Source organism: Emys orbicularis, chromosome 1 (genome assembly GCF_028017835.1).
Source record: "Emys orbicularis isolate rEmyOrb1 chromosome 1, rEmyOrb1.hap1, whole genome shotgun sequence".
Taxonomy (NCBI): domain Eukaryota; kingdom Metazoa; phylum Chordata; order Testudines; family Emydidae; genus Emys; species Emys orbicularis.
Genome location: NC_088683.1, coordinates 49,956,451 through 49,983,594, shown reverse-complemented (window position 1 = coordinate 49,983,594; position 27,144 = coordinate 49,956,451). Strand labels below are relative to the sequence as shown.

The following is a 27,144-nucleotide window of genomic DNA, read 5'->3' as shown; positions in this document are numbered from 1 at the left end:
TGTCCATGAGGGGTAGGAGATAACCCCACACTGCCCCTCTCACGCAGGAAGGTCCCTTCCCAGTACTGTGCAGAGATTAAATACTTTCCCTGTAAGGTCGATGTACTTTTTGCCTTCTCCCACTGACTAGCCACTAACCAGCATGATTCTTTTTAGCAATTCCAGCCTCCACTGTAACAACCAGGAAGCATGTTTTACTGGTCAGTCATTCCATCTCTAGTGGCAGTAAAAGGAGAAGATGATGATATCTTACATTTGCAATCCCAAGGCATTTTACAAATGTAAACCCATGTAGAAACTCTAGACAGGAATCACATAACCTGCCACTGAAATGCAGCCATCTCTGGGGTACAATGCAGCAGTTGTTTTGACAGCCCACAACAACACTTCACGGTAGATTAGGAGAGAAAAATGAACAATATTATGTTCATTTGAAAGAGCAGGATGGTTAATTTAAGTAAACAGAACATGAATCAAGTTGGAATCTGATCGAGACACCATAATTAACACTCTCAATCTTATGAAAAATGCAGTAGGATCTTTAATATTCCCAAATGGTCATGATTATTATTAATTATTTATTTGTATTACCATAGTGCCCAGAAGCCCTAGTCATGGACCAGGACCCCACTGTGCGAGGTGCCTCACAAACACAGAACAAAAAGACAGTCCCTGCCCCAGAGAGCATAATCTTGAATTTCTTTTTTTCTTGCCTCAGCTGAAAGAAGCCAGTCATTTTATAGCATACGGTAAAGGTCCAAGCAGGCTAGTGTATTGCTATATTTTTCAGAATATACTTGGAATGGAAACTTAAACTGCCCCACCATTTTGGAGTTTTGCACTGCTGAGACTTACGGATCTGGGTATGGGAGAATTCCCCGCCATGTAGGGGAATCCTTGGATGGCTTTAGAACCAGGGTAGCAGCACCTTTTGCAACCCATTCCTGACTGCTGGTGCAAGTGCCCTGGCCAAGGAAAAGGCGAAATGGCTGAAGGTCCCTTATTGCCTGACAATCCCTGGTGGCCCTAATTCATGTTGCTATTCTAATTTAGAATCAGGGGATCACAAAGGTGGCTTAAGGTCACCTTTGCGCACATGCATGCACATGAATATCCAAGCTATGCTGAATACTTCATGGCCACACTTAAAGAGCGGGAATCTAATTTAGTGATCAGGGTAGAAAAAGGAATAGAAAATGGAACATGCATCAGTTATCACGTTTGCAATGTAATAAAAGGGAGTAACAGGTGCATCAAAACACCCATTATAATATTAAAACTGTAATGTGTAATATAGCTTAACATACAGTATCACTGTAATTTCATCTACACATACTGTGCTGCATTAGCTAAAAGGTTAGCAAGGGAGATTTAGGTTTGATATTCGGAAAAACTTTCTAACTGTAAGGGTAGTTGAGCTCTGGAATAGGCTTCCAAGGATGGTTGTGGAACCCCCATCATTGGAGGTTTTTAAGAACACACTGGACAAACACCTGTCTGAGATGGTCTAAGTTTACTTGGTCCTACCTCAGCGCAGGGGGCTGGACTTAATGACCTCTCAAGTCCTCTTTCACCGCCTATATTTCTATGATTCCATGAATCATGTAGCAATAATATGTTAGCAGTAATAATGTTATGCAAATAATATGAATATACACCATCATATTCAGCCTTAATTCTGACTGAAATAGCATCACATATCCTCTTAATGAAATTTAGATAAGAAAATTTAGCAACTTGCAGCACAGGAAAGCTAACAATGCCACATTGCTAATATGTGTTGCAATTGGCATCAGAGCTTCTGCAGGATTTCAGTAATGAGTCTCTCCCTCTTTAGAATAAGAAAAAAATAAGTTGTACTGATGACACCAAAAATTGTTTGAAGTCTTTGGAAAGTCATCTGCTGAATATGAGCTTCCAAGTGCAGTATTGTGGCGAAAACAGCTAATGCAATCCTTGGATGCATAAACGAGGGAATTTTGAGTAGAGATGATATTTTACCTCTGCATTTGGCACTGGTGAAACCTATATTGGAATGCTCCGTCCAGTTCTGGTGTACACAATTTAGAAATGTGTTGATACATTGGAGAAGGTTCAGAGAAGAGCCACAAGAACGATTAAAGGGTTGGAAAAAATGTGATTGATTAAAAGAGCTCAATGTATTTAGTTTAACAAAGAGAAGGCTAAGGGGTGACTTGATTACAGCATTTAAGTACCAATATGGGAAACAAATATTGATAAAGGGCTCTTCAGCAGATAAAGGTATAAGGGCTGGAAGTTGAAGCTGGACAAATCCAGACAGGAAATAAGATGAACATTTTTAACAGAGAGCAATTAACTTTTGGAACAATTTACCAATGGTTGTGGTGAATTCTCCATCACTGGAAATTTTTTAATCAAATTGGATGCTTTTCTAAGAGATATTTTCTAGTTCAAAGAGGAATTATTTTGGGGAAGTTCTGTGGCCTGTGTTACACAGGAGGTCAGACTAGATGATCACAATGGTCCCTTCTGGCCTTGGATTCTATGAATCTAGGCAAGTTCCCAGCTGCACCATTGAGAATAGGCAGGGAACAACATTACTGAGGATGGAAGGTATAAATGGTCCTCTGCATTTCTTTGTTTTCACAATTTCCAGCTCAGATACTTGCAACCTAGCATCCTCAGAGCCAGTGCATATCCCAGAATGTTTTCTTCATTTTAGAATTAAAGTCTGAACTAGAAAAATGAAATTCAAAAGAGAACTCTCGAGGAAACAGGAAAAGATGGGAACGGTGCTGGAACCTGGTGGGAGGGATTGCTGAGTTAGACATAGAAGATATAGGATGTCCAGTATCCACCTGTAACCTGATACCGCTTTATTTATGACAGACATTGAGTTCCAATATGCACTCATGCACTCCTCCATGTTCTATTTATTTTTCCCTGAGAGAGGTAAAGTCTTTGCATGGCTGGCCTTGAAATTTTCCTAAAGTCCTTAAAATGGAACATTTTAAATAGTCCCAGATCCCAATGCTTATGTACCAGTATGATACGCACCTTAGAAATACCTACTCTAAATATATAAACCAGTTTGTACTGCACCATTCCAAAGTACTTTTTAGCATTTCTGTAATATAAAGAGATTCATATGAGAAAAGGCAAATACAGTGACTCTTTCCCTGAGAATCATTTCCATTAGGTAAACTCATCTGCTGTCCCTTACAAGTGGATTTGAACACAAAGTCACTGATTTTTCTTGGGCCCTTTGGAAATAAGGAAAATGGAAATGGCTAGCAAGCTTAGGCCACAGAACTTTGTGTTTCATATCAGCTTAGCAGTCACAAACCTCTCTAATCTCCAGTATCTGTTGGCAGCTTGACAAAATCTGAATCTTTCTATTTGGAAAGGAGGGACATTCTTTAAACATCAGGGATGAAAAATGCACATAGATTTTCACCTCTGTTGTTGTCACTGAGGTGCACCTAATTTCACGGATGTTAAGTGACTTCACATCACCCTGGGTTTCCCTTTGTAAAGAGCTAACATCACCGGAGGTTCCTTTTTCAAAGGCTTTATATGGCTTAAGGCAGGGGTGGGCAAACTATGGCCCACATCTGTCCCGCCTGCCGATTTAATCCAGCCCTCAAGCTCCTGCTGGGGAGCGGGGTCTGGGGCTTGCCCCGCTCCCGCGCTCCAGCCGGGGAGCAGGGTTGGGAGCCTCTCCGTGCGGCTCCCAGAAGCAGCGGCATGTCTCCCCTCCAGCTCCTACATTTAGGGGCAGCCAGGGGGCTCTGTGCGCTGCCTCCACCCCAAGTGCCGATCCCGCAGCTACCATTGGCCAGGAACTGCGGCCAATTTGAGCTGCAGGGGTGGCGCCTGCGGACAGGGCAGCACGCAGAGCCGCCTGGCTGCGCCTCAGCGTAGGAGCTGGAGGGGGGACATGCCGCTGCTTCCGGGAGCTGCTTGAGGTAAGCGCCACCCTGAGCCCCTCCCATGCCCCAACCCCCACCTCAGCCCTGATCCCCCTCCCGCCCTCCGAACCCCTTGATTGCAGCCCGGAGCACCCTCCTGCACCCCAAACCCCTCATCTCCAGCCCCACCCAGAGTCTGCACCCCCAGTCAGAGCCCTCACCACCACCCCCATACACACCCCAAACCCCTGCCCGAGCCTGGAGCCCCCTCCTGCACCCTGAACTCATTTCTGGACCCACCCCAGAGCCCACACCCCCAGCCAGAGCCCTGACCCCCTCCTGCACCTCAACCCCAATTTTGTGAGCATTCATGGCCTGCCATACAATTTCCATACTCAGATGTGGCCCTCGGGCCAAAAAGTTTGCCCACCCAGGCTTAAGGTCTCTCTTAAAACAGTGTGCATTGCTGGAAGGCTTTTTCTCTGTTAATAGTTATTCTTGGCACTGGGCACCTCCTCCATTTTTGTTGTGTTTCAGTGACAATTTCACTTTCCTCTTACACCCACCACCAGCCCAATGGTGCCTGAGGCACTGGTGACATTTTTTTTGCGGAGTCTGGCAAAGTGGTTCAGACACACACACACACAGTGAGGGAAGTTTGACAGTGTCCTTTTACTTGAGCTGACATGGGGTCTGTGAGAAGGAACAGGCTGGGCAAGCAGAGACTTTTCAGTTAATACAAGAGAGAGAGAGAAAGAGCAGGTGAGGAGGCAGTGTCAACACCAGGAGTTGAAGTCAGGACAGGGAACAAAGAAAGCAAAGTGCCGTATAAATGATGATAATAACTAATGACATCAAAACTGAATTGGCAAGTCTTGTGCTGGGAATCTTGTTCTAAAGATCTGATATATTGGATCATGTCATTGTTATCCTCATCTTCCTTCCCCACTGTCCTTCTATTCTTTGTACCTCTCACCTCTTGAATCAGAGATGGTCAAAAAATTTAAAATTTCAACAAAGTATTTGCGATTTTTTTAATGTTTCGCAGAAAAACGTTATTTTTCAACCAGCTCATAGTGATCGAAATTCTTCTGCATTTTTCAACCATCTCTCTCTTAAATTAGGTTGCAAGGACTGTTTCTGCTACCTAGCACCATAAAGTGCTGTTGCTGACAGGGCCTTTTGGCGCTGCCGAACTACATATAAAACAAGGCTTTTCCTTTTCTAAAAATAGTTGTATCTCCAGATTCTTGCAGGCATCATTGAATAAGTGGGGCTGCAGGAGGGATTTGAGTGGAAAAGGGTAGTGTCATTAGGGACTAGCTCAGAGACAGTGCTCCATGCATAAGGAGCGGCATGGAAGAATGCACGGAAACAGTTTATATGTGTGTGTAAAATACACACACACATACACAAAGATTTTGTAGGCACTCACTTGGGATTACTTACCTGACTCAGTACACTCATCTGTAAGGCAGCCATCCCAAATTCGTGCTCATAAAATATCACACCTGTCTCTGAGGTGTTCCTTATTCATGGAACACCCTTTCTGAACTGATCTGCAAGGCCACTACCCTCTGTGCATTCAAATCCCTCCTGAAGACCCACTTCTCCTGTGACACTATAAGAAATTAGCCATCCAATAATGGCAGGAAGAGAGCCAACAGAGGATCATCTATGTAACTAACTAGAAAAATAACATTAGAAGTCTGGCCTACACAGAGTTGCCCTAGTTTTTACAAGCCAGGTTTAAATCGATTTAAGATTGTCCACACCAATATAACTAAACCAATTTAAAAACTGATTTTACTTTAACTATTTTTAGTTTTGTGTGTTGACAAGTCCTTAGCAAAATATGGCCAGTCATCACCTGAATACCCCTTCCCCCTTCTCTTTTCTGATTGTCTTTTTAATTTGTCTTCAGAGCAGAGACAATGCCTCCCTGTTTGTGTAGCACCTAGTACATTGCAGAAATAAATAATACAAATAAATTAATATGCCACACAAGAAATTCATGTATTCTGCGTATATCATGTGTATTACAGGAAAGCAATTCCAGAAACATTTTAGAGAGATTTTAAACAATTTAATGCAACTTTTAAAAAAATTTCTTCACCCATAAAGTTGGACTTCTTAATTACTATCAGTCCAATTCTACAGGCATCAGAATTGCAAAATTACCTAAAATAGCTTTTCTGTGCCTGTAAATATCACAACTTTAAAGTCCAGTATCTTGGAACTTACTAAGGATAATGCTATACATCTCGCTGGGAAGCTGAAATCTCCCTTATTCCAATGGTATAAAGCTCTTATATTGTAGCTTACATGATTGTAAGACTTTACTGTCACTGGTGCAGGACTGAATATTGCCTGTTATGGGACTCGGGTGTAATTTTACAGGGAAATTGCACATTTGGGAGAAAGGAAGAAACACTTCTCAGTTAGGTTGTTTGTTTGGGGTTTTGTTATTTGGGGGGGGATTATAAGAAGACAGCTATTTGAAGCTGCTCGGCCATTTGGAATGTTAGAAGTTGTCCCAATAGAGGAGGATTAGTGGTCAGAGTACAACTCTGCAATCAAATAAATTATATATATTCATTCGTGTTAACGAAGTAGCAAGAGTCTGTACGTGACTTCGTGATTACACTATATGTGTACATAGAAATGAAGTTAATCATGAACTGAAAGCTCTTTGGAAAAGATGCCCTCTTTACCTATCTGTTTGTACAGCACTTAACACAAAGGGGCCCTGATTCTGATTAGGTCTACAGGCATTACAACAATACAAATAATAATTTGCATTTTAGGCTCACTGATTGAGAGGTATACATCCATATGTATACATGGTGGATTATGCATTGCTAGACAAAATATGGCTTCATTAAATAACAATGCAAACCCAGACCAAGCTGGGAAAGGCAGGCTATTTCAAAGCTGGATTATCACTTTCAATTGCTGATTTTAGTGGTAGTATTGTTTACATTTATATTATGGTAGCACTAAAGGCCAACCAATTCAGGGTCCCATTGTCCTAGGTGCTGCAGAGACATAGAAAATGTCCCCGCCCCAAACCACTTACAATCTAAAAGACAAGACATAACAGGTGCATGAGATAACAGCTTGGTCAGGGTGCGGGTGGGGAGTCAGAGTAAGAAAAACAGTAGGATGGTTGTTGAGTTTTATAGGTGGGGCTGGTAGCACCATCTGTTGTTAAGATTGCCTGACAGCTCCTTTTTTAGTTGCTCATATTTTGCTGAAATTTTCCATGCTAATTTTCTGCCTTAGGCCGAATTTTGTTGGAAAGTTTCAGCCAAAATGTTTCAGCCATTTTTGAGAACGAAGCTAAAGATGGTTTTTCAATGTTAAAAAAAAAAAAAAGTTCTGGCTGCCTTTCCTTTGATAATATCTAGTGTCCCCATGCTGTGCAGCAGGGTCTTGAAATTTGGCATGGGGTATGGCCTTTGTGCCATGGATGTGCCTTTTGCTTTTCCTGTGAGAGAGTTCCCAAACTTGGCCAAATTATAAGCCTCTGAAAAAATCACAGTTCACACATGCTCAGTGGAGACTTCTTAGAGTTTAGAAGGCTAAAATCTCCAGAGTTTCTGTCTTCAGTGGGCATGCTCGAGCCTCTCACAGCTCATAGTGCTGAGCAGACTGCGCATGTACCATCCCTACAGTAAGTGAGAGATGTTCTATATCTCTCCCTGGGCAAGATGGATGCAGTCAGACTTTCCCTGGATTTGGCTGCTCTAGGCTGGGGCTGGGCACCAGTACTGAGAGCAGGGAGCCTGTCTCTCCTGTGCTTTCAGTGGTCCCCTTGCTGGCAACCAGGCACCATGGAGGAGTAACAGCCTGACTGGGAGAAGGGAAAGGAGTAGATTGGGACAAGGAGCCTGGCAAGGCTGGTACTCAAATGGGTGTGGGAAGAGAGCTGTGACTGGAAGTTGGAGGTGGGACTAGTTGGACAAGGAGACTGGGGCTGAGGACTGGAACTGGGAGCCGCAAGAGGGCAGGGGAAGCTGGAATAAACTGGGAAAGGAGAATGGGACGGTGAGTCAGGGAGAGAGACTGGGACATGGTGAGGGAAAGAGGAGGCGAGATTGAGAGCCAGTTGGCCAGGTGGGAGGGGAACACTAACATCAGATGAAACGCTGAGGGGAGGAAGAAGACTGGACAAGGATAGTAGGACTAGCAACAAGTGGATTGGGATGGGGAGAGTGGAGACAGATCTGATGACGAGCTGGGGTGTGGAGGGAGAACTGGGACTTGTGGAGTAAAGAGACTGCGGCATGTCACTAAAACAAAACTTTTCACAAGGGGCCACTAGCATAACATATATGTAACATAACATAAGAGTGGCCATACTGGGTCAGACCTAAGGTCCATCTAGCCCAGTATCCTGTCTTCCAACAGTGGCCAATGCCAGGTATCCCAGAGGGAATGAACAGAACGGGTAATCATCAAGTGATCCAGCTCCTATCGCCCATTCCCAGCTTCTGGAAAACAGAGGCTAGGGAATCCAACGGCATATTGGGCTGTATTAGTAGGAGCATTGACAGCAGATCGAGGGAAGTGATTATTCCCCTCTGTTCGGCACTGGTGAGGCCACACCTGGAGTATCGTGTCCAGTTTTGGTCCCCACACTACAGAAGGGATGTGGACAAATTGGAGAGAATCCAGCAGAGGGCAATGAAAATTATTAGGGAGCTGGGGCACATGACGTACGAGAAGAGGCTGAGGGAACTGGGGTTATGTAGTGTGCAGAAGAGAAGAGTGAGGGGGGATTTGATAGCAGCCTTCAACTACCTGAAGAGGGGTTCCAAAGAGGATAGAGCTAGGCTGTTCTCAGTGATGGCAGATGACAGAATAAGAAGCAATGGTCTCAAGTTGCAGTGGGGGAGGTCTAGGTTGGATATTAGGAAACACTATTTCACTAGGAGGGTGTTGAAGCACTGGAATGGGTTACCTAGGGAGGTGGTAGAATCTCCATCCTTAGAGGTTTTAAGGCCCGGCTTGACAAAGCCTTGGCTGGGATGATTTAGTTGGTGTTGGTCCTGCTTTGAGCAGGGGGTTGGACTAGATGACTTCCTGAGATCTCTTCCAACCCTAATCTTCTATGATTCTATGACCATCCCTGCCCATCATGGCTAATAGCCATTGATGGACCTATCTTCCATGAACTTATCTAGACTAAACATGTGCCCCTCATATTCTGGGTGCCTGACTTGAGACTCAGGTCTGATTCAATGGGATGTCAATGGGAGCTGTGCTTTGACTATATATAATACTAAGTACTCTGAAAACCCGGCCCCACATGTCTCAAATTGAGCACCCAAAATTAGTGGACACTTCTGGGTAAATTTTGACCTTATTCTCTCTGTGCCTCAGCTCCCCCATCTGTAAAATGGGATTATAGCTCTCCTTCAACTCACTGAAGTGTTGTGATGCTAAATTAATGTTGGTGAAGCACTGGGATACTATAGTCATGAGTGCTATAGGAATACCATGAGGAAATTAATAATTCTGTCCTCGGACCAGGGTTTGAATAGTCTGCCCTAATTAAGGCCTAGGGCTACATACTGAACAAGGAGGCTAAAACAAAATACACCTCTACCCCGATATAACGCGACCCAATATAACACGAATTTGGATATAACGCAGTAAAGCAGCACTCCAGGGGAGGCGGGGCTGCACTCTCCGGCGGATCAAAGCAAGTTCGATATAACGCGGTTTCACCTATAACGCGGTAAGATTTTTTGGTTCCCGAGGACAGCGTTATATCAGGGTAGAGGTGTATTGAAAACCTGCTTGTAAATTGAGCGCCATCCATTCCATGAACTGAATAAAGCTGGCATCCTGTGGAAAAACTAGTATGTGCTCATGTAATTAGAGACTATCATAATGCGTATGCACAAGGGGGCCAAATAAAAGTTGCACAGGGAACCTTAATTTCCTAACTTTAGTGCTTGAATTTGCAATGTTAATAATGTTCTTTTAACATTAGTTTTTTTGTATAATAGTGGTAATAGATTTATCTTCAGCAAAATTGCCACACATCCCGTAGGACACAACAAAATGCAGCACTTCTTGACACAGGAATCAGTTGTAGAGACTAAGACAGGAAATGCAGCCAGGTACAGCAGCATCAGTCCTTTATTTATTTTCCATGGGCTAGACTGTAGCAGGGCTATAAGGAAGAGTAAGATTCTGTATAGCCACACCGGGATGTGGAAGGGAGTAAAGTCCATACAGCTTTGCAGGACCTACCCAGATATTGGGTCCAGCATGGTGGGGGGCAGTAGGGGCTACGTGCCTGATTTCCCCATCCACGCACCCTCAAATCCTATGATAGTGATAGGTACAAGGAACTCAATCTATTTAGCTTCACAAAGAGAAGGTTAACGGGTGACTTGATCACTGTCTATAAGTGCCACCATGGGCAACAAATATTTGATAATGGGCTCTTCTGCCTAGGAGACAAGGTATAACAAGATCCCAAGTTCAAAGCTAGACAAATTCACACTGGAAATAAGGTACACATTTGCAATAGTGAGGATAATTAATCATTGGAATAGCTTCCCAAAGGCTGTGGTGGATTCTCCATCACTGGCAATTTTTAAATCAGTTGGATGTTTTTCTAAAACATATGCTGTAGTTCAAATAGGAATTATTTTGGGGAAGGTCTGTGGCCTGTGTTTTACAGGAGGTCAGGCTAGATGACCACAGGGGTCCCTTCTGGCCTTAGTGGGTTGGGGGTAGGGGGAGAGGCAGAGAGAGATGTGGAGTAGGTTGAGGAGTAATGGTTTTCCCCCTATACACACACTACCTGGTTCACAGTAGGAATGGGGAGGGTAATGGGCCTTTTACACTATGCTACCCATCTTTCTTACTCCTGCATTACCACAGAAAAGAGATGCTTCAGAGAAATTGTACCTCTCTGAGAGCCATTCCCTTAGAGAGCTCCTCATGGAGTGGCACACTACTTGCCACCCCATGTGCTGGGCTGAGTGTAAAAACTCTATAGCCCTAAGTTATTTCTTGTTATTAGCTAAAATAGATAAGGAGTACTTGTGGCACCTTAGAGACTAATATTTATTTGAGCATAAACTTTCGTGGGCTACAACCCACTTCATCGGATGCATAGAATGGAACATATAATAAGGAGATATATATACATACAGAGAACATGAAAAGGTGGGAGTTGCCCTACCAACTCTAAGAGGCTAATTAATTAAGATGAGCTACAGCCACAAAAACTTATGCTCAAATAAATTTGTTAGTCTCTAAGGTGCCACAAGTACTCCTGTTCTTTTTGCGGATACAGACTAACACGGCTGCTACTCTGAAAGCTGTCTCTTTGATATGTTGCCTATTTAGCCTGTTAATCGACTTTTCATCTGCATTTGGAACTGCTTCTAGTCTAGTGTAGTGTCAGACTGTTGATGGGCCCAACTGGGAGGCTTTTTTTTTTTTTTTTTTTTCATTCGCCAACTTTTGATCTTGCATTGATCCCTGGAGCCAGGATGCCAGTGAAGCTGGGGAGAGAACAATAATTCTGTTTTGCAGGGAAATTCAACATTTTAGGGGGTGGTTCTAACTTGGAACGAAATCAAATTTCAAAATCTCAAAATTCTTCAAGAAATGGAATTGCCATTCTCCACCCAGCTCTCATCTTGACATTAAACCAGGACCTGTTCCTGCATGACCTCCATATGGGGAACTTCCATTGAAACATTGGCAGTTCTGTGCACAGAGGGTGGAATTGACCCAAGTGCAGAACAAGACTTGTTCTGAGGGCTTAATAGGATTTCAGTCACGTGGAGGCCTTGTGCCAACCTTCTGCACAAGGGTGAATTTCACCCAAATGACTTGCAAGATTGAGTCCATGTTTGGGAAAGTAACCACCACCAACCCTGATCGTGTGTGGTACTGAGTGCTGCACCTTCAGGCCAACGGCTGTTAGAAATATCTTCTGAGTATTGTCATTTTTGGAACTAGGAATAACATGGAGTGGGAGTATAATTGTATATATCATCACAGTTAATTATTGGGTCCAATATTTATTAGCAATTTTCAGGAGTTTTCTTGTTTTGTATCTGTTATTTTTAATTTAATTTAATTTTTGTGACCATGAGGAGACAACAAACAGTAGGTAGGAATCAAAGTAACAAGATTTAATCCAAGAATTCTTTGGGAAAAGGCACTGCTGTTATATTTGTTCTTCTCCAGATAATGAAGTATCTTTGTAAGGCTTTTAATTTTTCCTTTAATTCAAATATTTAAATGTTAAGAATCTGTCTTGCCACTTATTCTAATAGTTGCAAAAGAGAACACTGAGATAGGAGTTAGATATTCTAAAATTGTAAAAATCAAGATAATGCTTTGTAGTTAATGCAGATGTGCTCCTTTCTGCTAAAAGGTGGAATCTTTGCTTTGAAATATGCAGTAACATCATTTTAAGGGAACCGATAAGAAACATTTCTGACTTCTCTGCAGCCCAGAGGCATCCCATCTCTCATGACTGATGAGTCTGGAGTCAACTTTTCATTCCACTCTGTGTGCAGCCCTTGATTCCTTTGACTCCCCTCCCACACCAAACTATCCATCCGATTAAATGTTTGCTCCCAAACCAGTCCACCTGCTGTTCTCACATGTGCAGTTGAAAGTCTCTAGGTAAAATCCAAGTATCACACAGACTTCCTCCACGGCAAATTCATCCTCCCCTCCTTCAGTACTGTTGTCTACATCAAAAACAGCACTACTTCTCCCTCCTGGAATTACACACTTATTCACCTTTTCCTATTCTTTAAGCCCCTTTCCTCATCTGCCCAGGTCCTACCCGATTTTTTCAAGCAGAAGATTTATAAAATCTGTGATGGCTTCCCTGTAATAACTCCCCCCCTTCTTCTCCTTCCCCTCTGATTCCGCCTCTTCCTTTCCTTCTTACCCTTTGCTGACTCTGACATCACATTTGTTTCCTCTGCACCTGTCCTCTCAACCCCATCCCTTCGGGGTTATTGACCCACCACGCCTAACACTTACTCTCGCCCTCAATCTTTTCCTCTCTTCTGCCTCCCATTTGCTCTGCATACAAGCATGGCCTAGTGTCCTCCATTCTCAAAACCAGCCCATGAACGTGACTGTGAAAGGATTATGCCCCCCTACACCCATTTCACTTTGGTCTCTAACTTGGCCCTTAGTGAGTGCCTGTTCAGCTCTTTCCACTCCCTCTGCCCTGCGGTGGATTTTGCAATCCTTGTCCTTCCAGACCAAAGCCAGGGTAGGTGTCTGCATTCCCAGCCCCTTTTAACTTGACAAGCACTTCTGGGTGTGGGGTGGGGCACTGGCTTGATTCTCTTTTTGAAGGCAGATGACCAGTGTGACACACAACAGCTGTTTCTTCAAAAACAAGATACTTAAATAGTAGAGTAAAAGCACAGAGTAAAAAGGAGATTTACAGACAAAACAAAGTTAACCACATTTCTTTCTTGTCTAGGATTGATCTTTGCTATAAGCTTACCAGGCAGGCTGTCTACCTTCAGTTACCTCAGAGAGAGCATGTTTCTAGTCCATCATGCTGGGCTCCCTTGTCATGCATCTCTGGCTTATGTTCAATCAACCCTTTGTCATCAACTTATTCCCCTGGTGAATGCATTTCCCTACTCCCACCAAAACCAGTCTGCTCACCGCTCCAAAGTTCTGATATAGGTCATCAAATAGCTCCATGTATTATAACAGCTCTTAAACCAAGACTGTATTGCTTTCTCTATCTGTGAGGATGTTCTCAGAGCGCAGACAACCCCCATGCAAAATACATATTCAGGTGTGGGATATAGAAACCATATTTTGGTAGCAGATCATAATATTCCATTAAAACAGGAACATCTATCATCTGAGTATCACAGTAACCTTTCTACCATCCCACATTAGCATGGCCTTACCAAATTCACAATCCATTTTCATAAATTTCACAGTCATAGCATTTAAAAAATCTGGAATTTCACAGTTTCAGATATTTAAATCTTAAATTACACGGGGTTGTAACAAAGCAGGAATATGTATTTTAAAATGGTAAAATATAAACATGTAAAGCCCTTTAGTCAACGTTTCTCAAACTGGGGTCCCAATGCTAAAGGGGGTCAGAAGGCTGTTGTAAAGGCGTCATGGTATTACCACCCTTACTTCCGTGCTGCCTTCAGAGCTGGGTGGCCGGAGAGTGGCGGCTGCTGGCTGGGAGCCCAGCTCTGAAGGCAGCGCAGAAGTAAGGGTGGCAATACTGCAACCCTCTAAAATAGCCTTGGAGTCTTTTGGGTCAGGACCCCCAGTTTGAGAAACACTGCCTATAGCAGGGGTAGGCAACCAATGGCACGCGTGCCGAAGGCGGCACGCGAGCTGATTTTCAGTGGCACTCACACTGCCAGGGTCCTGGCCACCGGTCTGGGGGGCTCTGCATTTTAATTAAATTTTAAATGAAGCTTCTTGAACATTTTAAAAACCGTATTTACTTTACATACAACAATAGTTTAGTTATATATTATAGACTTATAGAAAGAGACCTTCTAAAAATGTTAAAATGTATTACTGGCATGGGAAACCTTAAATTAGAGTGAATAAATGAAGACTCGGCACACCACTTCTGAAAGGTTGCCGATCCCTTGCCTATAGCATAGGGTAAAAGTACACAAAAGACCAGATTTCCCAAGGGAGACCAGATTTCATGGTCTGTGATGTGTTTTTCATGGCCATGAATTTGGTAGGGCCCTATATATTAGCAATAGCAGTAGTATAGCTGGTCTGAAAATTTCAAAGTTTTTGAAATTGTGTCAAAGAACATGGAGGAAATTGTGCAGAAATGTTCGCAATTTTTCTCTTCCCTTTGCTGACCAGCTCTAATTATTCCTTGTTTCTGGTAACATCCACAGCATGCTAGGTGCTCTGCAAACAGGCAAGATTAAATGGTCCATTTTCAACTGCTGCATTGACTTCATCTCTTCTAACTCACTTCTGCATCCCCTCCAATCTGGCTTCCACCCTCTCCATTCTACTGAGAATATATTTACCAGATGCTCAAAGTACCTCTTCCTCGCCAAGCCACAGGGCCTTCACTGCATCCTTTCTGCTGCCTTCTTTACTGTTGATCACGCCTTTCCCCTTGACGCCTTATCCTTCTTTTGCTTTCATAGCCATGTTCTCTCATGGTTCTCCTCCTGTCTCCCTTACTGCTCTTTCAGGGACTCCTCTGGCAGCTCCTGTCCTCCTTTCTCAGCAGGTTTCTCTTTTAGTATGTTCCTCTTCTCCCCCTGCACCTTATCTCTTGTCTACCTTCTCTGCTCACCCGGTTTCTACAATCCTCTACATATGGATGATTCAGAAGTCTATATCTCAATGCTTGCTTTGTCCCATTCCATCTAGTCCCACACATCTGCCTCTCCTACATATTGCCTTGGAGGGCCTACTGCCAGCTCACACTCAACACGACCAAAACAGAGCTCAATCATTTACCTCCTACAACCTTCACTTTTCCACCTTTCTCCTTTCTATCTCTCGGGCTTGCAATCTTGGTGTCCCCTCTAATTCCCTTCTCCTTCTCTCCACACATCCAGCCTGCCTAAATCTGGTGGTTTCTTTTAACATAATCTTACTAAAATCTCCCTTTCTTTCTATCCTGATGGCTAATGTGCTTGTGAAGCCATTGTTATTTCTCTCTTCCTTTGTGATACCCAAATCACTCGCTTCTAATCCATCCAAACACTGAAGCCAACATTATCCTTGCCTTTGGATCTGACCATGTCACCCCACTCTTTAAATCAGCCCACTGGCCATTGCCTGTTGTATCAAGTTTAAAGTTCTCATCCTAGCCTTCAAGAGCCTGCCTATCTCCACTGCAGTCTAGAACTGGAATCTTGTCTCCCATTGGTGTTCAGTGTTCTCCCTCACCCGCATCACCCTAGCCCTGATGACACCTTCATTTCCTTCTGCCACTCCCATCTTCGTACCTTCTTCTACGCCGCTCTTTATGTATGGAATACACTCCCTGTATCCATGTGCTAGCTCCCCCTGCCACGAACATGCACACACATACATTTTTATTAAAGTATTTCTAAAGATTCCCTTCTTCTACAACACCCACAAATAGAAAAAAATGGAAAATATTAGATTAAGAGGGTCAGGAGGATAAGAGGTTTATCCAAGGTATCTCCGTCCTCTAGATCTCCCAATGGATCTTGTCTGTGTTCAAGACTGTAAACTTTCTGTGCAGAGCACTTTCTTGATAAGTGAATCATACAGGGCTGAGCACATTGTTGGCACTTGCAGAACAAGAAACATTTATACATACCCATAACTCACCCTTTTGTGGTGCAAGGTTATTACTGCTCTGCATCCTAGAAGTAGCACTTTGGTTGTTTATTCCTTTGCTTTCATCATGACCAAACAAGTCATTGGGGAATCAGAAGTGGGTCTCAAAGAAGAACAAGTCATTGTTTAATAACAAACTCAACTTGTCATCCTGATCTAAGTTTCATTAAGGCCTTGTAACTGACGGAGAGAAGGGTAGGTCAGAGTTCCCCTTTTCCCCAGTGCTAAAAACACTGGGTTAATACAGTTTCAGAAGACCAAGAAGCAGGTTGTGGAGAGTTTTTGTCTTCTTCCCTGAAGGTGAACCCAGGTCCTGGCACAGAGCCGCTTTGCTCTACAGCAAAGAAGAAAGAGTACGTTACTTGAAGTGGGCTATGTAAAGACAGGGAAAGACTACCTGTCATCCCTTTCATGGTAGGCTGGGAAAGGAGAGGAGTCTTTAAAATACAGATACCTCTCTCTCTCAAAGAATTGTTAGGCAGATAGCACCAAAGCAGAAGGAGTCATATGCTGGTCTGAGAGTCACACAGCAGATGGAACTTATGGGGAATGTAGATAGAGGCTCAGAGAAGCTCATCCATTTGGACAGATTTGGGGGCTTTAACTACTGCTGTATCGTGGACATTCTTGGGATTTCTGTCACTTTGTATTTGGGGGAACTTGTCTGTGTGTTAGACATTGGTATGTCCCATGTTGCAATAAACAACTTGGCCTAGGTTTTCTGAAGTGATTTTGGGTGCCCAGCTTGAATGGTGAACACCCATCCTCTGGAAATCAGGTTGTTTTCAGGTGTTTCATGTTGGGCACCCAAAAATTGAGGCACCCAAAATCACTGTCCATTTCTGTCCTCCTTTGTCCCACCATCCTGACACTGGTGCAAACTTTACCACATTCATATCCTTGATAATACACTGATTGTAAGGAAATAGTTTTATGAAGACCTTGTGTATGAGCTAAAATTATTGTCCATTTCTTTGGCGAGAGGCTAGATTTTTTAAGCACCTCATTACTTTCTCACATCATTTCTTGTATTATAAATACTTTAATTCAAAAGCTGTTGTAATTCAAGCATCCTGTCTGTTGTGTGAGGGTTTTTTAAATTTCTCTTTCCCTTTGATAAGAGAGACATCTCATTTTGAAATTCTCTGTGGTCCCCAGTACAGCTGAAGAGCACAACATTAACCATCTGGTGGCATATTTTAGTGTTTGGGATAATTCAATAATTATCTTCAAGTGCAGTTTGTGATGTTACATATTTGATGAAACACTTAGGAATAAAAGCACTTTAGAGAAATAGAGCTTTCAGTGTGCATTGAGGAATTGCAAGCAGCTACTGTGTTTATTATTACATCTGAAATAATTGTGTTCTCTCTTTCTGTTGCAGTATCTACTAGAAATGAAAAGCTTAATACTGCCCCCTGAACATATTCTGAAGAGAGGGGACAGTGAAGCAATAGCATATGCTTTCTTTCACCTTCAGCACTGGAAAAGGGTAGAGGGGGCACTGAATCTCTTACACTGTACGTGGGAAGGCAGTAAGTAATTCTCTTTCTCAGAAACATTTTACAGGAATTGAAACGATTTAACCACATATTTCCATGAAGTATTATGAGTAAATAATCATTTATACGGTGCAGCACCTTCCATCTAAGGCGTTCATAGCACTTCAAACCACTAATGAACTAAGCTTCACAGTACCTCTGGGTGGTAGATATGTATTCTTGTTTCATTCTGTAGATGGGTCAAGTTGCCTTTCTTCAGGTCATGCAGGGAAAATTATTGGCAAAGTTGGCAAGAGAACACAGGAGTCCTGATTCCCAGCCTCCTTCTCACACCAGTAAACCACTCCCTTTGTGGAAAATTAAATGTTAACAAACCCTGTCAATGGCCTCTAATGAATTTTGGACCCTCAAATTCTGTGCTAATTACAAAGCCAAATATTGTCTAGGAAATATACCACTAACAATGAGGAGAGTTTTATGATAAGTTTGTATGAGCTATAATATTGTTGTTCAATAGAACTGCGTAGGTTTTTTGTTGAGTCTTGTTGACACAGATCCCGGCCCCACATACAGCCCCTTTGTGTTGCTACAGAGATGCAAAGGGACTGTAAAACTATCCTAACTGGACAGCTGAGGGTTCCCCAACATGTATGGAATCCCCCTATAACACCTCCTTCCCACTCTGCCCCTGGTGTAAGGGTCATGTTCCCAGGAGCAATAGGGTGCAGTGCCAGTGCCACTGTGCTCTGGTGATCCCCAGCTGGCATAATGTCAGAGGAACCCTAAAGTCTGCTGAACTCAGTGAGTTTTGGGAGCATAAGGAATGTAGGATCATGCCCCATGGAACTATGTCTCCAAATTCTGGGCCAGGATTAATATACTATAGTATTCCCCCCAGGGACTGCATTAGGGTGACTAATCTGGAGTTCAGTTTTACCTTTACCATTGTCAGTTTGCAAATACAAACTTCCTTCATTTAACTAAGGGGAAGAAAGCAAAGCCTTGTGCTTAAAGCACAGCACCGAAGACTCAGGAGATCTGGGTTCTACTTGCTGTGTGACACTGAGCAAAATCACTTATCTTCTGTACCTCATTTTTCTCAGGGTAAAATTGGGATGATAATTTCTTTCTTCACAGAAGACTTGTGGAGCTTAGTTCATTAATATTTGAGAGCCTGATACTGAAGACACTATAAAGTATAAAGTGTATTATCATGATTAAACCAAATAAATCAACATAATGTTTTGTATTCAGTAAGCTCTATTCTTTCCACCCTGGTGATAATACATTTGAAATATTTTGTGTGTTTTCAATAACTGTGTTGAATTTTAATTTTGTAAAGTGTTTTCACCTTTATAACTATGTACACTTGAAAAAGAACCCCCAGGAATTTTAAAAAAGTGGTGTTTAGAATGACCTTCGGTGAGATTGTCTATAGTGACTTTTTTTTCTGTAATCACCTTTCACTTCCCCTTTTCTGCTCTGTTCTTTTTCTGATTTCCCTCATCTTTGCAGCTTCCCTATGTTCCATTCTTTCTGTCCTGTTTTTCTCTCTCCATTATGTCTTCATTCAGACCTCACCGTTAAAGTACACCTTTCCCACCATGCCTGTCACACTGATAATCCACCAAAGAAATATATTTTACACAAGATTAATTAAAGTCAATCATCCTCTCATCAACCACTGGCCTGAATTTTGTCTAATCTAGAGGGAAAGGGATGCATCTGTGTCTATGTATTGTCACACTCCCTGCAAACTGGTGATGCTCAATAAATAATTCAGTTTCCTTGCTGTGTGTGGTTTGCTCCATTGTGTTTGTCCCGCATGTGTGTGTGTATGTGTGTGTGTCTCTCTCTCTCTTTCTCACACACACACAAACACACACACACACACTACAGTATTCTACTTGTTCTCTCACTACTTACTTATTTATCCCCAGCTCAGTCCCCTCCATTGTTTCCTTTGTCATCTCCTATTCCTTCCCAATGCTCACTTTTGATGGTGTCTCTTCCTCTTCTATTCTGTATTGTTTCTTCTCCTCCACTGATCATTTCATAGCAATTGTATTCAGAAAGGCATTACCACAAGATCATATAATTGCTCATAGTAATTTCTTGCTCAGGTTCCTATTGAAGCATTCTTTGCTTTGTAACAATGGGACCTCTAATTACAGTTTGACTATTTTCTCTTTTTCTTCCCTCCATAGCTACTTGAAAATGTATTTTATCCTACACAGGGGTCAATAAAAATAATGGCCATTCATTTCCAACTTCTAAAAGGAACAACTGTAATCCGTTTTGCATAGCTATTTCAGAGAAATGTAAACAATGGGCCAAATCCAAAGGGCCTTATTCAAATTTTTACTCCTTCCTCACTCAGGCAGATTCCCATTTATTTTAATAGGATTTTGCCTAAGTAAAAACTGAGTCAAGAGCTCAGTGTTTGGCCCTATATTGGTATCTTTCAGTTGCATATCTCTTCTTTCATTAATATTCTTATAGATGTTGTAAATTAAACATTTGATTATATTGTATTATATCATTCTGTCAGTTTCATGTCACTTATATGCAAACAGCTTCCTTGGCATCTCTGTTCTACCAAAATTTAAACTCATATGAACCATGGCAGAGGAATAAAAACTTAACTGGGTCCTAATTCTTCCTGGCAGTGTACAGTACATTGAGTGCAGCAATGAGTGCAGTACTTAATCACTTGCTGATGCTCTCTGTACTGATATCTATCTACATAGCAATAATATCTTAAAATTATAGCATGCCATTAAGTTACTTAAATTACCAGCCCCTGTCACTTTACCAGCTTATATGTAGGAAGTTAATGCCTAAAAACGCATATTACTAAATTTTATCTGGGTGGGACTTGGACAAAGATAAGTACTAGCATTTCTTAAAGTAAATTACTTTGAGGTACATTTTCACATTTGCTTCTGGGAGGAAAGCAGATTGTTCCTTCTATGGCAAGCTCTAACTGAAACATGTCTAGAAAACCTCATTGGCCTAGCAGTCAGGAAGATCTGTGGTATTTTTAACCAAGAAATAATTGTAGGCCTCCCTCTCCCCCCACCCCACCCCAAAAAAAACTGCACTCTGCAATTCAGAAAAGAGTTAGTTTTAAAATACTAATAATAATAATAATAATAATAATCACATTGGAATATTGGTCATTTCCTGGCATTGTTTCAGTTTTCCACCAATCAAAATGCACTTCCATTTGCAATAAAACTCAAAAGCCCAAATGATGCAATATGGGAGGTTGTTTTGTTGCAGGTGTTATATGCAGAAAAGTCCTTAATTTCACATATGTCTGAGTTTCAAAGTTTTCCAAGATGAATGACCCATTACTGACTCTGTCCCTAAAATTTGACCACATATTCTCCAGGGTAACTATGAAGGTGAAAACAACGGATTTTCTTCTCCCAAATGTAATGGTATCTTTTGCCATTCAACTTTGTGTTTGTTAGCTATCCTCTGTGTTACCTGAATTGTTTTGTGGACAATAGGGTTAGATAATACAGTAGTAGGGCAGGGAGTTCACACACACACACACACACACACACACACACACACACACACACACACACACACACACACACACACACACACACACCATTACCAGCCTACTCTGAATATAAATATTACATTTTAGAGAGAGTGATAAAGACTGCAATAGTTCATTTTGAAATGCAGCTTCTCTTATATAAACCCCTTCCTTCAATACTGTTAATGTTGGCCAATTAATTCCTTTTGGCCAACAATTCTCCAAATTTGGTCTCAGTTCAAAGATAAGCTTGTTTAAAAGATTCAGCAAAATCTGTTCAGCCGTTTCTGAGTTCTGTGTGTAGTAAAATAAACACCACCAATTCCCCTTAAGGTGTGATCAGAAATTGTATGCAAACATAATTCAATATGAGCTGTATGAATTTTGTTCAGCCTTGGTTATTTTGTAGATCTAATTGAGATCTAATGAACAAGCCAGGTTGGAAGGAAATTCATTCAGTAGTTCTGAAGTAATGATCATTAGGTGTTTCTTCACATTTATGTAATAGAATATTAAGTTAGATTTCTTTGGTTGGCATAAGCCTTAGAATATTGGGTTTGTACTCAGGCTATTGGGGCACTGTGAAGTGCTTTTATTTAATTCTGCAGGGACTTTTAAAGTGCAGTTAAGTTGATAGCACTTTACAGAGTTATAAATGTAGTAATGTTCCATGTGGGGCGGCTGGTAGTGGCATTGCCACCTAATAGAATGAGCGCAGGGCAGGGAGCCCTGAACTCTTAAGTGCTGTTCTATTTCTGCCACTCATTGGCCTCAGTAATACACTGATGTTTCTAAATTTCTGTGTCAATTCACATTATGACTTAAAGGCCCGTCCCTTAAACTCTGTGGGGTCTACTCAGACCTGGATTTTGCAGGAAAAAGTCAGGCTGAGGGGCTGCTGGTAGTGTAAGGATGACCACGAGGAGAGTTACCGCAGGATGAGCCATCTGCAACCATCTCTTCTCCCTGACCACAGCTAGCCAGTGCAGACCAGAAAGTGAACAGAGAAGGCATGGCTATGGCATGTCATCCTTCCAGGGAGAAAGCTCCTCCCCCCCGCCCCCCACTACACAGGAATCAAACCAGATACTTATTTACACCACACTCCCTCTTGTTTAATATGCAACTGGTGTTCAGTTTTATTAGGCTTCTCATTTGATGAGGTGGGAAAAGACAATTCACTGCACAACAGACATGTGACTGGTGGTCAGACCACTGACACTATGTATCCAAGTGCATCTGTTGGGTCAACTCCGAGGGGAGAAAACTAGGCTACTGCTCCAGTCATATCCAGCAGGAAGATATACTGTGCAAATCGGTGGAAAGAAAGGGAGGTTGGCACAGCCCCTGAGACCCTGCCCAAACCTTGCCCACCGATTTACTACAGCTGCAGGCCTACTCTAATCTCCACAGGGAAGAAAGAGGGGCAAGATTTGTGAGAGGCTAGTTGGGAGAGTACGTTAAAGTATTTGTTTGAGATTCCTGCTCCCTTCAGCTGCTGCTCAGGTCCCAACTGCAGAGCAATTCCATGGCCCAAATTGCCTGATTGTCCTCAGTGTTGGTTGTGCTAGTGCAGAGATCCCACGTATGGGAATAAAGAGTCAAAGGGTCAGGATTTGGTCCAATGAGGGGTTATTTCATGTGCACACTAACACACCCTTTACTTGCTCCCAGGAAAAAACCACATGGAATCTGGGCTTAAAATAGAAAGTATAGTTAATTAATTCATAGAATCACAAAAATGTAGGGCTTGAAGGGACCTTGAGAGGTCATCTAGGCCAGCCCCCTGCACTGAGGCAAGACCAAGTAAACTAGATCATCCCTGGCAAGTCTTTTCTAACCTGTTCTTAGAAACCTCCAATGATAGGGATTTCACAGTCTCCCTTGGAATCCTATTCCAGAATTTAACTACCCTTCTGGTTAGAAAGTTTTTCTTAATATCTAACCTAAATCTCCCTTGCTGCAGATTAAGCCTATTACTCTGTCCTACCTTCAGTGGACATGTGGTCTGACCTCTGGTCACATCTGTTGTGAGGTGAATTGTCTTTCCCCAACTTGACAATTGATCACTGTCCTTTTTATAACAGCCCTTAATATACATGAAGACTGTTATAAGGTCTCCCCTCAGTCTCTTTTCTCAAGACTAAATAGGCCCAGTTTTTTTAACCTTTCCTCATAGCTCAGGTTTTCTAAATCTTTTATCACTTTTATTGCTCTTCTCCAGACTCTCTCCAGTTTGTCCACATCTTTCCTAAAGTCTGAGGCCTCACCAGTGCTATGGAGAGCACTTTGAAAGCATCTGGAAGATGAAAAAGCGCTATATGTCTTGCTGTGTATTAAAGCATTCACATGGGTTTATATTTAAAAAGGTCTTGAGATAAAACCACCCATCAATCAAAGTACATTTTGTTTAAACAGTGTTATTGTAGTTTCAATTTCGGTTCATTACTTCCTGAAGGAGATCTTGTAATATAAATTGTTAAAGTAAAACACATTAAACATTTTCCTAGAAGCTGGTCCTGCTTAGACAGGTTTCTAGTTTCTTTCAGAGTGGGTCTGACATGGGTTGCAGTATTGTGCAGAGAGATCTATCTTTTATATTTTCCAGCAGTGCTATGCTAGTCTTTCCTCATATTAAAATCACTGATTGAAACAGCATGAATCTTTCATTTCTGAAGAGCTAAGGACCAGAGAGTTTTTAATATTTTAATCTCTAAGAAATTTCTGTTACTTTAGGAAAATTGATAAAAAAATTTACCTCAGCAAACTGTAAATGGACAGGATCTCTCCTTGAGTTTAGAGAGATTTATATGCTCTTTGGCAAGACATTTTTACCTTTGAGCAATATAACTATGGTGTAGATTGACTGCATTCCAAAGGCTGGAATCACATACATAATGTTTTTATTTTTCAATAATATTCAGACACCAGAATAAAACCCATATGTTAGCTAAAGCTGATTACAGTGGAATACCGTCATTCTTCATTGAGAGCATTCTTTCTTGTTTATTAGTATTTTAAACAAATACACTGAAAATACAGTGTAGGATGTAATCACAATTATTTTAAATGTAGTATTTACAACTGAAAATATTGTGGCACATAGCAATCATTCATTCTTAATACAATTCCTCGTTGCCCTGTGTGAGATATATCATGGAGCACTGGGGTGTGTGTGTGTGTGTGTGTGTGTGTGTGTGTGTGTGTGTGTGTGTGTGTGTGTGTTCTGCACCTACAGCATATAGTACTTACAGGACATCTGTTGAGGAAAAATTGCTTCAATGAATGATGTTCATAGGAATAGTGAGAATAACATGTTGATGACATCTTAACAGTGGGACTAACATATAGGATAATAGAAAAGGATGGATTGATTGCAAAACTATAATTCAGTCAAGGGTTCTGATGGTTCCATAAACCACAGGAGTATAACTCAGGTGGTCTATGACATCATCAGAATACAGATTTAGCAATCAATCTGCCTCCCTCTCTGTTATTATTTTAGATTTAAATGTTATGTATATTTTTAAAAAATACAAAAGATCAAGTCACAGATTAAATAATACTTGAATGTTCATGCTGGAAACCTTGCTCTGCTACATTTAAAAAGAATGCATTACTGGAATCTGGTTTTAATCATTCTTTAATAAGCTGAGATTGCCAAATGAACAAATACAACCCACATTATCATGTTGGCAGCATGGAGATATCTCCTGACTGGCGGAATGTTTGTTACATGTTTTGTTGCAGGTGTACCCTGGGTTATTCATTGGGGCACCATACTGCTTTCTTCCTGCATGCAAAACTCCCACTAAAGTCAGTGGACATTTTTGGTGATCAGAAAAATGCAAGTATTGGGCCCAAATTGGTAACACTGTTGTGAGGTTCTCTCTGTAAATAAAGTAGGGCTGCTGTACCATAGCTACTCTTTTTTCCCCCCTGAATCTCAAAAGTCTTGGAAACTCTAAAAATGCTAAGTCAAAATTTTCAAATTTAAATATCTAAATTTAGGTATTGATCATGCAAACAGATAGTTATGTGGTTGACTTGACTCTTGTAAAGTGGTCCCACTGACTCCAATGAGACTATAGATGTGAGTAAAAATTAAATATGTGGATAAGTGTTTGCCAGATTGAGGGCTAAATGCATATTTAGACTGTTAAATAAGTATTTTGTGTCCTGATAGTAGGCACACAAGTATGAAAATTTTGGATTTAGTGCTTAGTTTGTTTTTGCTTTTCAAAATTGTTAATACATGTAAAGTGCCTTGCTGAATATGTCATGCAAATACTGCACTCACAATAAACTGTCCAATGTGTTATTTTTGTCTTTTTCAGCTTTCAGAATGATCCCCTATCCTTTGGAAAAAGGACACCTTTTTTACCCATATCCCATTTGTACAGAAACAGCAGACAGAGAATTACTTCCATGTAAGTCTGAACTTTTTCTCTTTTTTATCCCTGGTTCTTGGCACCAAAGGGTTGTTTATCACAGTTCTGGAATACTGGCCTCCACTGATAACTCTTAAATTGGGTTCACTAGATTAGAATGATTGGCTGACAGTGAATCTTGAGCGTTCACTTGATTGTTAAAATGGTAATTCATAGCTACAGCTCATAAAGCTTTCGGTATCTTCATTGATGTCAAAAAAGAAAGAAAATCAGATTACCTTGGGGATGTACTTCTTTTAAAAATCTATGGTTTCTTTCTTGCCAAGACAGATAAAGTATGTTTGTTCCTTTATCTAGGATATCATACCATCAAACTAAAAATACAGTTGTCCTGCCCTGTAGTCCTAATGCAGGAAACCACTATCTAAATTCAAGGCAGTTTTGCCTTCCCAAGACTGCAGGATTGAGCCTGCATAAGGACCATTAACCAAGTACCAAGTTATTGTGACCTCTTGTAAGAGAGCTATTGTAAGAGACGCCTAGTCACAAAGAGGGTTTTCTTCATGTAATGATGTGTGTGATTCTTATAAAGATATTAATGTGAAATTACACCAGTCATTTATTATTATGACTTTGTAAAGCGCCAAGAGTGTTCTAAATGCTGTGCAAGATACAGATATAAAGATAGCCCCCTGCCCTTGGAGAGTTTTACAGTCGAAGTCAATGGGACTGCTTGCCGTGCATAAAGTTAAACACGAGTCACTCTTTGCAGTATCAGGCCTAACTGGCCAGTCCTGGAAATGTCACACACTCAGAACTTCATTCCCACATTGTTTCCCATTGAAGTCAGTGGGACTTGGTTGGAGAACACAGATGTTCATGCGGGGATGTTTGCAGGATCACGTTCCGAAAGGCAGACATAAGTTGCACTGGGGAACTCAAAAAAGGGAGTAAATTTAAATTATTTTTTGAAAAATAAATGAAGATGTGCTTGTGTTCTGTTTGCATTTGTCTCTCTTCTGGAATAGATCTTTCTTTTATAACAACTCCAGTTTGGGCTAAAAAGCAACAGAGGGTCCTGTGGCACCTCAGAAGTCTTGCATCTGAAGAAGTGAGGTTCTTACCCACGAAAGCTTATGCTCCCAATACTTCTGTTAGTCTTAAAGGTGCCACAGGACCCTCTGTTGCTTTTTACAGATTCAGACTAACACGGCTACCCCTCTGATAGTTTGGGCTAAGTTATGTTTAACCATTTTTAATAAATCTATCTGAGTAAACTATAGGTAGAAGTAATATAGCAAGAGTCCCCTCATTTTAGGCCCTTTTTTCACAACACATTCTCTCTGATATTACACAGTAATCCTTGGCAACCAGCTCTATCTCCCCACCCCATTATAATCACCCTAATTATAACAATACCTCTTAGGACTCTCAGAATACTTTAC

General features: G+C 41.5%; 1 protein-coding gene across 3 annotated transcripts in view; it reads left to right on the top strand.

Moving 5' to 3' along the window:
- ST7 (suppression of tumorigenicity 7) overlaps positions 1 to 27,144 on the top strand; it is a 242,127-nt gene that overhangs the window by 202,313 nt on the left and 12,670 nt on the right. For 2 of the 3 annotated variants that reach the window (XM_065405260.1, XM_065405241.1), the window contains 2 exons: positions 17,635 to 17,785; positions 25,646 to 25,738. In XM_065405260.1, coding sequence (XP_065261332.1) covers positions 17,635 to 17,785; positions 25,646 to 25,738 — 244 coding nt within the window. The remainder of the gene's footprint in view (positions 1 to 17,634; positions 17,786 to 25,645; positions 25,739 to 27,144) is intronic. The other variant, XM_065405250.1, reaches the window with a different exon arrangement.